Raw genomic sequence first — 14,012 nt, forward strand, 5'->3', positions numbered from 1 at the left:
ATAAATAAAATCTTTAAAAAATAATAATAATAATAATAGCTAACAATTGTTGAATGCTAGGTACCTAGCACTTTACCTGCATTATTTCATTTAATCCTTCCAACTATATCTTTATATTATTATGAAAAAATCAAAAGTTCACTGAAGTTACATAATTTCAACAAGATCATAGCTAATAAGTTGTAGGCACGGGTTTTGAATCCAGATAATGTCTGTTGTCATATGTAATCTGTCTTCATTTCTTTCACGTTTAAGTTTACACTCTTTAGCCCCAAGGCATATGTATTTTTTTATGTGATTACTATGTGCCAGATTTTGTGTTTTTGTTTTTCTTTTCTTTTGAAATTATTTTAGATTTATAAAAGATAGTTAGAAAACAAAAACAGAACATACACATATATTTTTTACCCAGATTCTCCTATTGAAATTATAAAATCAGAAATTAACATTGGTACAGTGCTATTAACTAAGCTGTAGACTTTATATGAATTCCCTTAGTTTTCCCATTAATGTCCATTTTTTGTTCCTAAATCCAACCTAGGATTCCATATCACATTAGTTGTATCTCCTTAGCCTTCCACCCGTGGCAGTTCCTCAGTCTTTCCTTTCCCTTCATGATCTTGACACTTGATGAATAGTAGTCAATAATTGTGTATGTACTTTCTCAACTTGGATTTCTCTGGGCTTGCCATGATTTGACTGATGTTATATGTGATCGAGAAGAATACCACAGAAATGATATGCCCTTCAAAAGGTATGTTGTATTACAGGTTATATAGTTTCTCCACTGTGAAATTCACTTTTGCCCTATAATTGTAAATATTTGGGAAGTTATACTTTGAATCTATTCAAATATCTTGTTTCTCCTCATACTTTTCGCTACTACTTTTAGCATCCTTTGGTGCTCATGTATTTTAAACCTTCTTCTTTGACCAGTTCTTACAATATAGTAAACTAATGATTGTTTTGTGGCTTTTTCACAGTTACAAAGGCATTGCTTTCTTACCTTTTAACTTCCTATTGACTAGAGTTCCTTCCAGTGGTATGTTTGTGCTTTATTTAGCAGGGCACAATAGTAAGTAAAATGGATATTCAATAATATTTAGCCTAAAAAGCTAATCCTTGTTAATTCAAGCATAAACAATCTTCATTCTAGAGTAACAAAGGCTAAAGTTGACTTGTTAATATCTTTTTTAAATGAAAAGAAAGATATGTAAAAGATAAACATAGAGTAATTGACCATTTGGGGCTACTAGAATTTCAAAATTCCTATTAAAACATGAAAAAAATTAAACTTAGTTCCAGTATTAAAAAAAAGAACTTTATATACAAAGAGAATACTCAGCTACCTAAGAGGTCATATTGACTGACTAAAAATATGTCTGACTTGTGGTCAAGATGTCATAGGCAGACACAGCTCTCTTCTTCTCACAACCACATCAAAATTGCATCTAAAAATAGAGCAACCATCATTCAGGAATGTCAGAAATCGAATTGAATGGAAGTCTGACAACTTTGGAATTAAAGAAACCACATCCATCCAGACACAGAATGGGCTGGTTCCTCACCCACGTGTGGTGGATAAAAATTTGGGAGGGATATCTTGCAAGCGAGGAGTCCCAGCCCCACACCATGCCCCCATTGCAGGGTTCCAGTGCCAGGAAGATAAGACCCCATTACTTCTGGCTGCAAAAACCAGCAGGAATTGAGTTCATAGAAGAAACTTCTGGAGCCCCAAGTAGTTCCCCTTAAAAACCTACACACAACTCACCTACTCAGACTCACTTCCTCTGAGCTCCAGCACCAGAGCAGAAGCTTGAAAGGCACCAGTGGCATGAAGGGAGGAACTGAAGTGTCTGTCATCAAGGTAAACAGAGGCCATTGTCCTTTCTAAATCCTACGCCCACAGAACCAGCAAGCTGGTACCATATCTGCTGCTCCATCAATCTGGCTAACACTGTTTGACCTGCCTTGGAGATCCCCAGAGGCTCTGCCCCATCCAACTTATAGATCCACCCAAGCAGCTTTTCTGTATGAATGGCTGGTCTTAGCTCATGCTCCACAACTTCCTAAATCCTTTCAAAGAAGCAACAGCTGGCCTCTATGAGCCCACAGCTAGGGACTATCAGCAGCCAACCTAGATTCATAGCTTAGCTTCCCCTGGGAATCTCCAAGCCCAGCACAAATACAGCCATCTCAGATTGCTTTATAGCTCAGGCAGGGTGGCCCCATGCAAACCACAGATGGGGTCTGACCTTGGCCTGCACTACCTGGGAAACCCCAGGGTCAGTGTACCCAGTGGACACCTGCAGACCACATCGGAGTACCACCACACTACCCTTGCACAGCTGATCCTCCACAGACAGTGGAGGTTGGCCTTCAGTGGTCACAGCTAATCCTTGAAGCTGACCAGCCTGGGTAAATCCTGTCCATTGATCTGCCAACAGCAACCAAGGCTCAACTACAACAGGAGGGTGTACTCAGCCCACACAAAGAGTGCATTTTGAGTACCCAGCTTGGGTGATAGGGGAGGCTGTGCCAATGCACTCTACAGGACACCTACTACATTAGGCCACACTATCACAACAGAGTTAAAGCAGTTCTACCTAATACATAGAAACAAATATAGGGAGGCTGTCAAGATGAGGAAACAAAAGAAATATGGCCTAAATGAAAGAACAGATTAAAACTCCAGAAAAAGAGCTAAACAAAATGGAGATTAAACAATCTATCAGATGCAGAGTTCAAAACACTGATTATAAGGATGCTTAAGGAACTTAGGAGCTCAACAGCATAAAAAAGATCCAGTCAGAAATGAAAGATACACTAATTAAAATAAAACACAATTTACTGGGAAACAGCAGTAGAGTGGATGAAGCCGAGAGTCAAATCAATGATTTGGAACATAAGGAACCAAAAAACAACCAAATCAGAACAAGAGGAAAAAAGAATCCAAATAAATGAGGATAGTATAAGCAGCCTCTGGGACAACTTTAAGTGTTCCAACATTTACTTCAGAGGGGTGCCAGAAGGAAAAGAGAAAGAGGAAGAAATTGGAAATCTATTTGAAAAAATAATGACAGAAAACTTTCCTAATTTGCTGAAGAAAATAAACATGGAAGTCCAGGAAACACAGAGAGTCCCAAACAAGATGAGTGCAGAGAGGCCCACTCCAAGACACATCATAATTAAAATGATAAAGAGTAAAAATAAAGAGAGAATGTTAAAAGCAATGAGAGAAAAGAATCTATAGTTACTTCTAGGGGTGTTCTGATAAGACTGTCGGCTGGTTTCTGAAAAGAAACTTTGCATGCTACAAGGTATTGGTAAGAAATATTCAAAGTCATGAAGAGTGGGGACTTACAGCCAAGATTGCTCTATCCAGCAAAGCTATCATTTAGAATTGAAGGGCAGATAAAGAGATTCCCAGACAAGAAAAAACTAAAGGTGTTCATTATCACCAAAACACTATTATATGAAATGCTAAAGGGACTTATTCAAGAAAAAGATAAAAACTATGAACAATAAAATGGCAAGAAATACATATCGATCAGCAATTGAGTCTAAAAAACAAAGTAAATAAACAAGAAGAACGGAGATAGAATCATGGATATGCCGAGTATTTTGATGGGTGCCAGATGGGACGGGGTGAGGAGAGTAAGACATACAAATAGGTAGTTACAGAATAGCCATGGGGATGTAAAGTACAGTATACGAAGTGGAGTAGCCTGAGAACTTATACACATGACTTATGGACATGAACAATGGTGCAGGGATTTCCCGAGAGAGTAGGTGGCCCTGGGTGGAGGGATGCAAATGGGGAAAAATCAGGATACGTGTAATAGCATAATCAACAAAATATAATTTTAAAAATAGAAACAAAAACGTCAAGTACGGTTGGTTGAGAACCACTGGTTTAGAATTTAAAAAATGAAAATATACATCTAGGATCAAAATAGTTAAAATAAAATGACACGTAAATAGTGTATATGTAGAACTAAGGATAATGGCTGCATACACATTTAAAAAATGAGTTAAGCCCATTTGCACTTATATGAACAAAAAGAACAAAGAATAAGAGAAAATTGCATTTTTATTGAAACTAAAAGAGGCCCCCATACCTCAAGCTACTGGCTCTAGTTCCATTTTTTATTGTCAGGTTTAAAGTTTATTTGACTTTTAAACAATGTTGTAATAAAGTTTCTACTTGTACTTTATCCGTAAAGTAGATTCTTAAAAGATTGTAAGATCCAAATGTATGCTTATTTTTTACCTTAATAAATATTTCCAGGAAAAGTAATCTCCAGTGAGCAATATATAGAGACTGCTTATTATGCCTTCTGGGTTTTCCTTAACCATAGTCCTGAATTAAGTTATATCAACAGAAAGAAATATACCTAGGGTGTATAATTTATTATCTTATTAAAAAGTAATGACTATTATTTAGCTCTTATATTGAAGTACTCAGCTAACGTGCTTATCTATATTACAAAGGTATTTTTGCTGTGCAGTACAAAGGCGATTTTTAAAATAAATCCACCTTTTATTATTTTTAAATAGTAGTATATTTCAGTACCTCTAATCTGTGTGGCTCAGTTGGTTGGGCAGCATCCCTCAAAGTGAAAGGTTTTGGGTTTGATTTCCGGTCAGGGCACATGCCTGTGCTGGGGTTGGGTTCCCAGTTCTGAGTGCCTAGGAGGGACAACTGATCGGTGTTTCTCTCTCACATCTATGTTTCTCTCCCTCTCTTTCTCCCTTCCTCTCTCTCTAAAAAATAAAATAAATAAAAATATTTTAAAGTAGCAATAAATAGCACATTTTATAATTTTTGTATACAATGTGGTTATTAGCTATAAATTTTTAAAAAGTCTTTCGGTAAAATCTATTTAAGTAAAAAATCTACATTTTTTTGTATTTAGTGAAATGGGATGTTGCTGAAAATAGTTTGTAAAGATGTGTCCTATAGGCCTTGCCATCAGATAGTCACATGCCTCAAAGCTCGTTAGCTACTATTTGATCAAAGACCTAAAACTTGTGCTTTAAGCATTAGTTCCACGTACCCATCAGTACTAACCATGCCTTTCCCTGATGAATGCTGATACAAAGTAAGAAAAGTTCTGTAAGAATATGCCCACACTCATTACAGCAGTACCGTCCCTGTGGAGATAATTGACAATGCCAGAACATGAAGTTTTTTAATTGTATGTGATTGGGAAACTCATTGAAATTGTCTTACAAATGATCCTGTGTATCACCATGAGATTATCTTTACCATACATATTTATTTTAAGAGAAAAATCATCTAAATACCATATGGGTTCAATCGATATTTAAACATCAACCCTGCATTATTTTAATTTGTCAATATTTAAAATTAAATCAAACTATTTTTTTCTTAGAAAATATATAGTAATTATGTGAATTGACTGTAGAATTCCCTACAGATATCTTTTTATGTTTAGATTATTTAAATGGTGAAAGTTTACTCTTGGTTAATTTTAAGTTCACAGGTGAGCAGTATCTTTTTTTGTTTCTTCTTATAAATTGTGAACTTCACAATTGCCTTGCTTAATTTTGGGATCAGGGTATGCAGAGAGTATTAAAATGACCATAAACTAATACAGATAAAATTTTTATTGACATATAATTGACATGTAACATTATATTAGTTACAGTTGTACAATATGATGATTCTGTATTTGTATATATTGTGAAATGATCACCATAGTAAGCCCAGTTAACATCTATCACCACACATAATTATAGTTTTTTTTCCTTGTAATGACAGCTTTTAAGATCTTCTGTCTTAGCAACTTTGAAATATACTGTACAGTTTTACTAATATTAGTCACCATGCAATACATTATGTCCCCATGACTTAATTTATTTTATAAATGGAAATTTTGTACCTTTGACCTCCTTCACTCATTTCTATTCTAGATTTTTTTGTATCAACATAAACTATTACAATAAGATCAATGTAGTATTGTACCCAAAATAGCCAAGCAGATTAATGAAGATGCTTAGAGGTGGTTATAATAAATTGGTCATATTAAGGTCATTTTGAGGCCATCCTTCAAACGTGATTGTAGTAAAAACTATGAAATGTAATTTGTCTTTTGAGGAAGGGTCTCACTGTATTGGGGATTATGAGGTCATATTCTTGGATTCTGGAGTCCAACAAGTATATTTCTATCTGGATTAATAAGACAGGGTTACAGTCCATTGAAATGTAATGGTATTTTCTTGTTTTATTAAAACAATATGGGCATTGTGTTGTAAGCGAATGGATAATAAAGTGATGTAGAAGATAAGAAGTTGATATATTAATTTTCCTAAGGTTGTGGCACAAGTGTGAAATTACTATAGTTATATCATTATTAATTTTTTGACATAAGGAAACTCTACAATCCTAATAGAGGGGATTTGGTATACTTAACATTAAACTTATTTCATAAATTGGTATTTTTAATTATTTTGTTTTTTTATTCCATATTTTATGTTTCTGAAGAATACATCTTCTAAACTTCCTAACTTTAAAAACTATACCTAAATATTTGACTTAATTTAAGTGTGTATAACTCTTTTGAATACTTCCTCTGTCTAACACTGAGAACTAATATTTTTCTCCCTCTCGTAGATATGGAGTCTGGAGAACGGTTACCATCCTCAACAGCCTCCTCTACTGTACCAACTTCCTCTTCTATGCCTTCTGTGGCTTCATCGGTGTCAAAAGGCGGCCTTTCCACTGGAGCTGCTTCGCTTAGCTCTACAATCAACCCATGTGGTGAATATCCTTATTAACTCAATTTTAGAATGCCATTCTTTTACTAATTTGTGTTTGTAGTGTTTTATGCAGCTCTGAATAAATTGCTCTCATTACCTCCACTGACCTGTGGAACAATGGCTACGTTAAACATCTAGTCTCTGCTTTTTTGAATTCTGTCAGGACACTTGGGTAGCACTGGTTATTCCATGCATTTCATACTTATTAGAAGCTCTCTTTGTGAGTTTCATATTAATGTCACCATTTCAATTAATAAATTAATATATTCAAAGTCTTTTGAAAACATTACACCCATGAGGGAATGAAGAAATACAAAGGAATTCTTGGTGATAGGAGAAGGTACCAATGCTGTGATCCCTTTGCCCTAAATCTGCTTTCAGTATTGAAATGACCTTCACCAAACTCCAGCTGTCTCATCTCACAGGCGTCTAGATCATTTACTTGTTGGAAAATATTTTAAAAGCTTAGAGCTTTTAAAGTTTCTCTTAAATATGACTAAAGTTTATATTGCTAAAAAGAGAGCTTTATTTCAGAAGTGAAAATACCCTTAATTTTCATTAATTACATAGGAGGTATTTTTAATAACCATGCCAAATCACTTCTTGCCCAAACACAGATTTGGTAGAATACATCCTTTTTTTTTTTTACAGTTGAACTTGATTAATTCATTTCTTTATCAATAGGAAGCTTTTTAATCTTAAATATTTTCAAATAATCTTATAGATTATTCTATATGTTTATGAGAAGTACAAGTAAATGGTATTTCACTTTTTTTAAGATTAGGTTGTAATTTGGGGTAAGTGAAATGCATAAATATGGAATATTTGCAAACAAATACCCTAGCAAATTGCCAAGTATATATTTAATTATTTTGATTTTTTTTAATCAATGGAACAACAAGGATGCCATTTTGTCATTGTTTTATCAGAATATTTTTCTAAAATTTTCTTAGTGATTACAAAATAGCTAAAATAAAATAGCATAACATTAAAAAGTAAATAAATGAAATCTCTGTTGTCCTGCACCCTATACAATCTGGGTTAAAGTTAACATTGAACAACCTGATCCACACTTCCCTGGTGTATAAAATGATAATGATGTGTAGCTGAAGAATGCCTTTGATGATTTGCTGTATTCAGAAAAGATGATGCCATGATTGGCATTTTACTTCCACTGACTTTGTCTAAATGATTGAGGAGTTGTACTTTTATAATTTTTCTTTCCTGCTTTTTATAACTGTTCTTTATTGTATTTGAATTCAGAGCCCTGAGTTTTCTGGAAGTTTTGCCATCACCTGTTTCTCACAGGTGATGCTTGAATTGTTTGTGATTCTGATTAGTCACATTGGGACACCATTTTTTGTTCGTGATAGTTGGGAATTGCAGAAGTGGGTGGGGCATGCTAGCTTGCTGAGTATTGTTAGAAATTTCCTTGTCTGGAAAGGAATAAGTTTTTGTCATTTATTTACCAGTTTAAAAGGTTGTAGAGTTTTTATGTTGCTACTTATATTGAATGAAAGTATAGTTTATTTCTATGCTTATTCAGAAATATATCACCTATTAACACATTTGAATACCTATATTTCACTAGGTATTGAAGGGCATTTTCACTGACTGGGAAAATGCTTTTTCGTTTTTAATTTTCACACTGTTGTAGATTATGTTTAAAGTAAAGCATAGTATTAACTTCCAATGCACAACTTATGTAAGAGAATGCTCAATTGTCCAGCATAACTCAGTTTACCACATTTTTCTGTCTTGTTTGATGTGATATTTTTAGCCTATTCATTGCCTAATAATTCTGTCCACTTTAAAATAAAATCATAGAGTCATAATAGACCTTGGCCTCTTTATCTTAAACAATGTGATTCTCCTCACTTTTTTTTTGGTGTATAGAGTCAAACAGAATTTTCATCTTTAAAATGTCAAAACTTGAACAGTTTTTTAATGACCCCTTGGAGGATGGACTCTCTTTCCTTTCTTTTCTTTTCTTTCCTTTTCTTTTCTTTTCATTTCTTTTCTTTCCTTTTTTTTTTTTTGTAGATCTTCATTTATTATTTTTAGACAGAGGGGAAGGGTAGGAGAAAGAGAGGGAGAGAAACATCAATGTGTGGTTGCCTCTCACATGCCCTCTACTGGGAGCCTGGCCCACAACCCAGGCAGTGCCCTGACTGGGAATCAAACCCATGACCCTTTGGTTTTCAGGCTGGCGTGCAATCCACTGAGCCACAACAGTAGGGCCAGAAAATTTTGTTTTAAGTATTTATTTTAATAGACCATTCTGTCTTCTTTATTAATGGTATGTCTACAGAAATTCCACTGAGTTACATGGGATATAATTCAAACCTGCTTTTCAACATTGAATGATTAACTAACTCATTTATTTGGAATCAGTACCTTGTGAGGATTTGAGATGGTACCTACCCACAAGTTAGCCTGCTGTCTCCTGGGTCAGAGATTTCATTACTTACAGCACAGCAAACAGCACGAACATCATGTTGGCACTGGCTTCCCATGCCTCTCAAGTTCCAGCCATCTTGAATCTTGTACATGCAGTGGGTTTGTGTCACAGCTTAGGAATACTGAGCTTAGAGAATCCACTGCTTTTATTGTAAATGAAAACAAACCCTTTATCTAGAGGCAAATGTTACCTCATCCTTCAAGGCTGACCACTGCAAATGCAATCCTAAGAAAGGGCTTACTTAAAGAGCGGTCAAGGCCTTGAATTTTTGGTGTACTCAGTAGTAACATGTAGGGAGGGACCATGCTGGATTGCCTTTCACAAAACACCTGTCATTTTTATTACAGTAACTTGGATAGAAAATAACACTGCAGTAAAGATTAATTAATCTAAGGCCATCTGCATATATATGTTTTGTTGGCCTTAGCAGAATATAAGGAATACAGTATTTCTGTTTAGGTTATGATTTAAAAATAACTTGCCTGCTTCTAATAAATATTTTGGGACAGCTGTCAGGAAATGTATTGACATAGTAAACAAAACCATTAACTAAAATATCAAAAGATAGGCCCTAAAAAGATATTAACTAAAGAAAGCCACCAATATTAAACAAAAAACAAATGAACTGTTAAGAATAAAAGGGAAAAATACATATATATCTCATATACTGGTGCTAGTCAGCATATCATTTCCTGAGGAAAGTTCCTCAGGAAAATGTGAACTTTTATCCTGGCCTTGGGCGATGTAGCAATTATGCTACCAGAACTTTTGTGTGAAAAACCAAATGCTGCCCAGTATCCTACTTGCGAGTTTCACAGATACTCAGACTGCACATACTGGCTCTAAGTGAAAGCTGAGAGAATAGTATTTAAACATAGTTGCATAATTAAACTTTACGGAGTGGATTAGCTTGAGAGTTGTGGTCATTTGAAATCATACAAAGATAGGAATTTGGGAAATTTCAGTTATAGTTCAGCTGTGTCTTAGACCCGTGGTTTTTCTATTTTTTTTTTTTTTTTAGGTAATCATCTTCAAACCAAAGCTTATAAAAATAAAAATGCTGAATAAATAAAATAGGTAAATTGTTTAAAACTTCTAGTTAAAGCTGGAGTATTCCTGCTTTTCTTTTTAAAATTAAAGAGACCCATTTACATATGTATCTTACAATTGCTGACCACCTATCTCTACACAAGTGTGACAAATCATGGTGTATTGGGAAAAGCACATGTTAATCAGGAAGGCCACAACTAAGAGCAGGTGTCAGTTATGATGGTGGTTGACTGTGAATAGGAAGACATGGCAAATCAACACACCAGCCCATAGATAGGCAGTGCTGGGTGGGTTATGCCATCACATAATCTGAACTTCTAATTTTAAATCATTTCTTTGAAGTAAGGAACTCTGATGTTCACGTGGGTCTCTCCTGTCTGTAAGAGGCCTGATCCACTTATAGCATTGTTTTCCAGGAAGGAAGAAGGGGTGGGCATGAGGCAGCAAAAGCAGCATGCCTGCTTGCTTTGACCCCTTTTAAAGAGCTTTCCCAGAAATACCACCCGGTAGAGTTTCTGCCTTGTATATCTTTTGCTGGAATTGTGTAAATGGTAGTATCAGCTTCAGGGGAGGCCAGGGAAAATAGTTTTTAGATTAATGTATTGCTGCCTTAAGTAAAATAGAAATTATTAGTAAGGGAAAAAGAGGGACTGGATAGGTAGTATCTGCTGTAGGCTAAGTGAAACAGAGGGACAGAGGACAGGATTTCAACCTCAGGAGTAGGCTAAGGTTATGTCATTTATAACTTCATATACCATGCTTAGGAATTTAGGTAGAATAATGTGTTGATTAAAGAGCAAGGAGTCTTTGATTGTAAAGCCCTGAAATTGAGTCTTGGCTTATCAACTTATTAGGTGTGTGAATTTGGGTAAATTACCCCTTTCTGGGGTTCCATTGCCTCATCTAGTGTATAAAGTTAGATATAAAAACACCCACTTTGCAGCATTATAGTGATGCCTAGCATATAGTAGGTGCCTAGTAAACTGTAAGCATTATTTTTATTCATATGTCATCAAATGGAGGGATTTTATATGATCATACTACTTTGAAATTGACAGCTCTAGCACCATGTAGCTCACCACTTTGCAAGGGGGTGAAACTAGAATAAAGAAGGCCTTTAGGGAGGTACTCATATTTACTGGGTAAGACACGATGAGGGCCCACATTAAGGAATTATTAGAGGTGGAGAAAAAAGCAAGCTTCCAGAAAATATTTAGGGAGTAGATTCTAATGGGATATGAAGTGATGTGGAGAGGGAGACTGAAGCTCTGACATGACTTGAACAACTGGGTGAGGGAGAGATGTAATGAGAAATGTGGAGAAAAAAGTTTTAAGGGTAAAAGGCTCATTACCCTTTTGCATGTTGCATTTGAATGGAATATTCATCCATTTTTATATCTACACTATTGTTGATGAATATTTGAGTTATTTCCAACGTTTGCCAATTAAAAACATGACCAATTATGACCATTATTTTACATGGATCCTAGTGCAAATAAGCATCCTTTTCTGAAGATGTCTTCAACTTTATCACTAGTACCAATTTATTTCCCCACCAGCTATATGTTAGAAGTTTTGATGCTTATCAGCCATGCTAACACTTGTCATTACCAGACTTTTTGATTTTTTTCAATGATGAATATGAAGTAGTGTTTTATTAAGGTGCCTTTTTATAAGTTTTTAGCCTTTTGGCTTTCCTCATTATTGAAGTGTTTATTTAAGGCTTTGGTGCATATATGTATTGGGTTGTCTATCTTTTTTTAATGGACTTGTGAGTTTTTTAAAAATTTTGGATACTGATCTTTTTTCACTGTGTGGGAGATATCTTTTTCTCAGTCTATGGTATATCTTTATTTTACATTGTCTTCTGATGAATTGAACTTCTAATTTTAGTATAGTCAGATCTATCAATTTTTAAATTTATGATTATGCTTTTTGCCTATTTAAGAAATCCTCCTTTACCTCCAAAGTTATACATGTTATTTTTAAGATTTCACTTACCTCTCAATTAGTATTACTTTGAAAAGTGTATGGTTATGTGAAAAGTGTATGGCAGGTGTATCAAGCTACTTGTAATAGAATGAAGAATCCTTTGGTTTGGGAGCTATCACCAGTTGGAGTTGTTGGTTGATATATCAGTCAGTTCAGCTAGACTTAACATAAACCAGTAAAGCTGTTTTAAGCAGAAAGTTTTATATTAAGCTTTAATATAGGGAGTTAGGTACTTACAAAATTATTGAGGAGCTGATACCTTACCACCATGAATGATTTCAGAGCATTACTATTGAATTGTACTGCTTAAGGAAGCTACCTCTGGTTCAATGAGGACACCACTGTTCTGGCTGATGGCTCCATGAATCATACCATTTCAGCTGTACCAGTGATCAGGAGCCATTGACACAACTGGCTTCAGAACTGTTCTGTTCTGCCTGCTAGATCTGGGTTGTCTGTGTAGTGAATCTTCTCATCAGTTAACAAAGACTACTTTACTTCTTCCTTTCCAATTTGGATGTCTTTAATTTCTTCTTGTCTGATGGTTCTGACTAGGACTTCTAGTAGCATGTTGAGTAAGGGAGGTGCAAGTGGACATCGTTCTCTTGTTCCTGATCTTAAGGGGAAGGTCTGTAGTTTTTGCCTGTTGAGTATGATGCTGACAGTGAGTTTGTCATATGTGGCCTTTATTATGCTTAGGTATGTTCCCTCTACTGTCACTTTGCTGAGACTTTATCATAAATGGGTGCTGGATTTTATTAAATGCTCTTTCATCATCTATTGATGAGATCATATGTTTCTTCCCCTCATTTTGTTTATAGATGGTGAATCATATCTGTTCATCTTTGAATGTTGTACCAACCTTGCATCGCTGGAATAAATCCCACTTGATCATGGTGTATGATCTTTGTGATGCATTGCTGTATTTGGTTTGCTAATATTTTATTGAAGATTTTAGCATCTATGTTCATCAGGGATATTGGCCTGTAATTTTCTTTCTTTTGTAGTGTCTTCATCTCATTTTGGAATTAGGATAATGCTGGTCTTGTAAAATGAGTTTGGGAGCCTTTCACCCTCTTGAATTTTTTGAAATACTTTGAGAAGGAGAGGTGTGAGTTCTTCATGGAATATTTGGTAAATTTACCTGTGAAGCCACCAGTTCAGGGCTTTTGTTTGTTGGGAGTTTTTTGATTGCTGCTTGAATTTCGCTAGGTGTAATCTGTCTATGTAGATTCTCTGATTCTTCCTGATTTATTTTTAGAAGATTGATGTTCCTAGGAATTTATCCATTCCATTCAGGTTGTCCAATTTTCTGGCATATAGTTGTTCATAATATTTTCTTACAGCCCTTTGTATTTCTTTGGTGTTAGTTGTTATTTCTCCTCTTTCATTTCTCATTGTATTTATTTGGGTCCTCTCTTTTTTTCTTGATTAGGTTTGTCAATCTTGTTTATCTTTTCAAATATATATATATATATATTTTAGATTCTAACCCGGTTCTGCTCTGATCTTTATTATTTCCTTCCTTCTACTTACTTTGGGTTTGTTGTTTTTTTTCAGGTTCCTTTAAGTGTCAAGTTAGATTGTTTATTTGGGCTTTTCCGTTTTCTTTTCTTTTTTTTTTTTTTTAAGATCGGCCTGTAATGCTATGAATTTCCCTGTTGGGATTGCTTTCCCAGTGTTCCACAGATTTTGAATTGTTATGTCCTCATTTTCATTTGTT

The 14,012-nt window shown here is 35.0% G+C and overlaps 1 protein-coding gene across 20 annotated transcripts in view; it reads left to right on the forward strand.

The window, feature by feature from the left end:
* BAZ2B (bromodomain adjacent to zinc finger domain 2B) overlaps positions 1-14,012 on the forward strand; it is a 367,012-nt gene that overhangs the window by 219,023 nt on the left and 133,977 nt on the right. For all 20 annotated transcript variants that reach the window (XM_036023420.1, XM_036023418.1, XM_036023403.1 and 17 more), the window contains one exon: positions 6,641-6,787. In XM_036023420.1, coding sequence (XP_035879313.1) covers positions 6,643-6,787 — 145 coding nt within the window. In that variant the 5' untranslated portion in view covers positions 6,641-6,642. The remainder of the gene's footprint in view (positions 1-6,640; positions 6,788-14,012) is intronic.

The sequence above is a fragment of the Phyllostomus discolor genome, chromosome 4, assembly GCF_004126475.2.
Source record: "Phyllostomus discolor isolate MPI-MPIP mPhyDis1 chromosome 4, mPhyDis1.pri.v3, whole genome shotgun sequence".
Taxonomy (NCBI): domain Eukaryota; kingdom Metazoa; phylum Chordata; class Mammalia; order Chiroptera; family Phyllostomidae; genus Phyllostomus; species Phyllostomus discolor.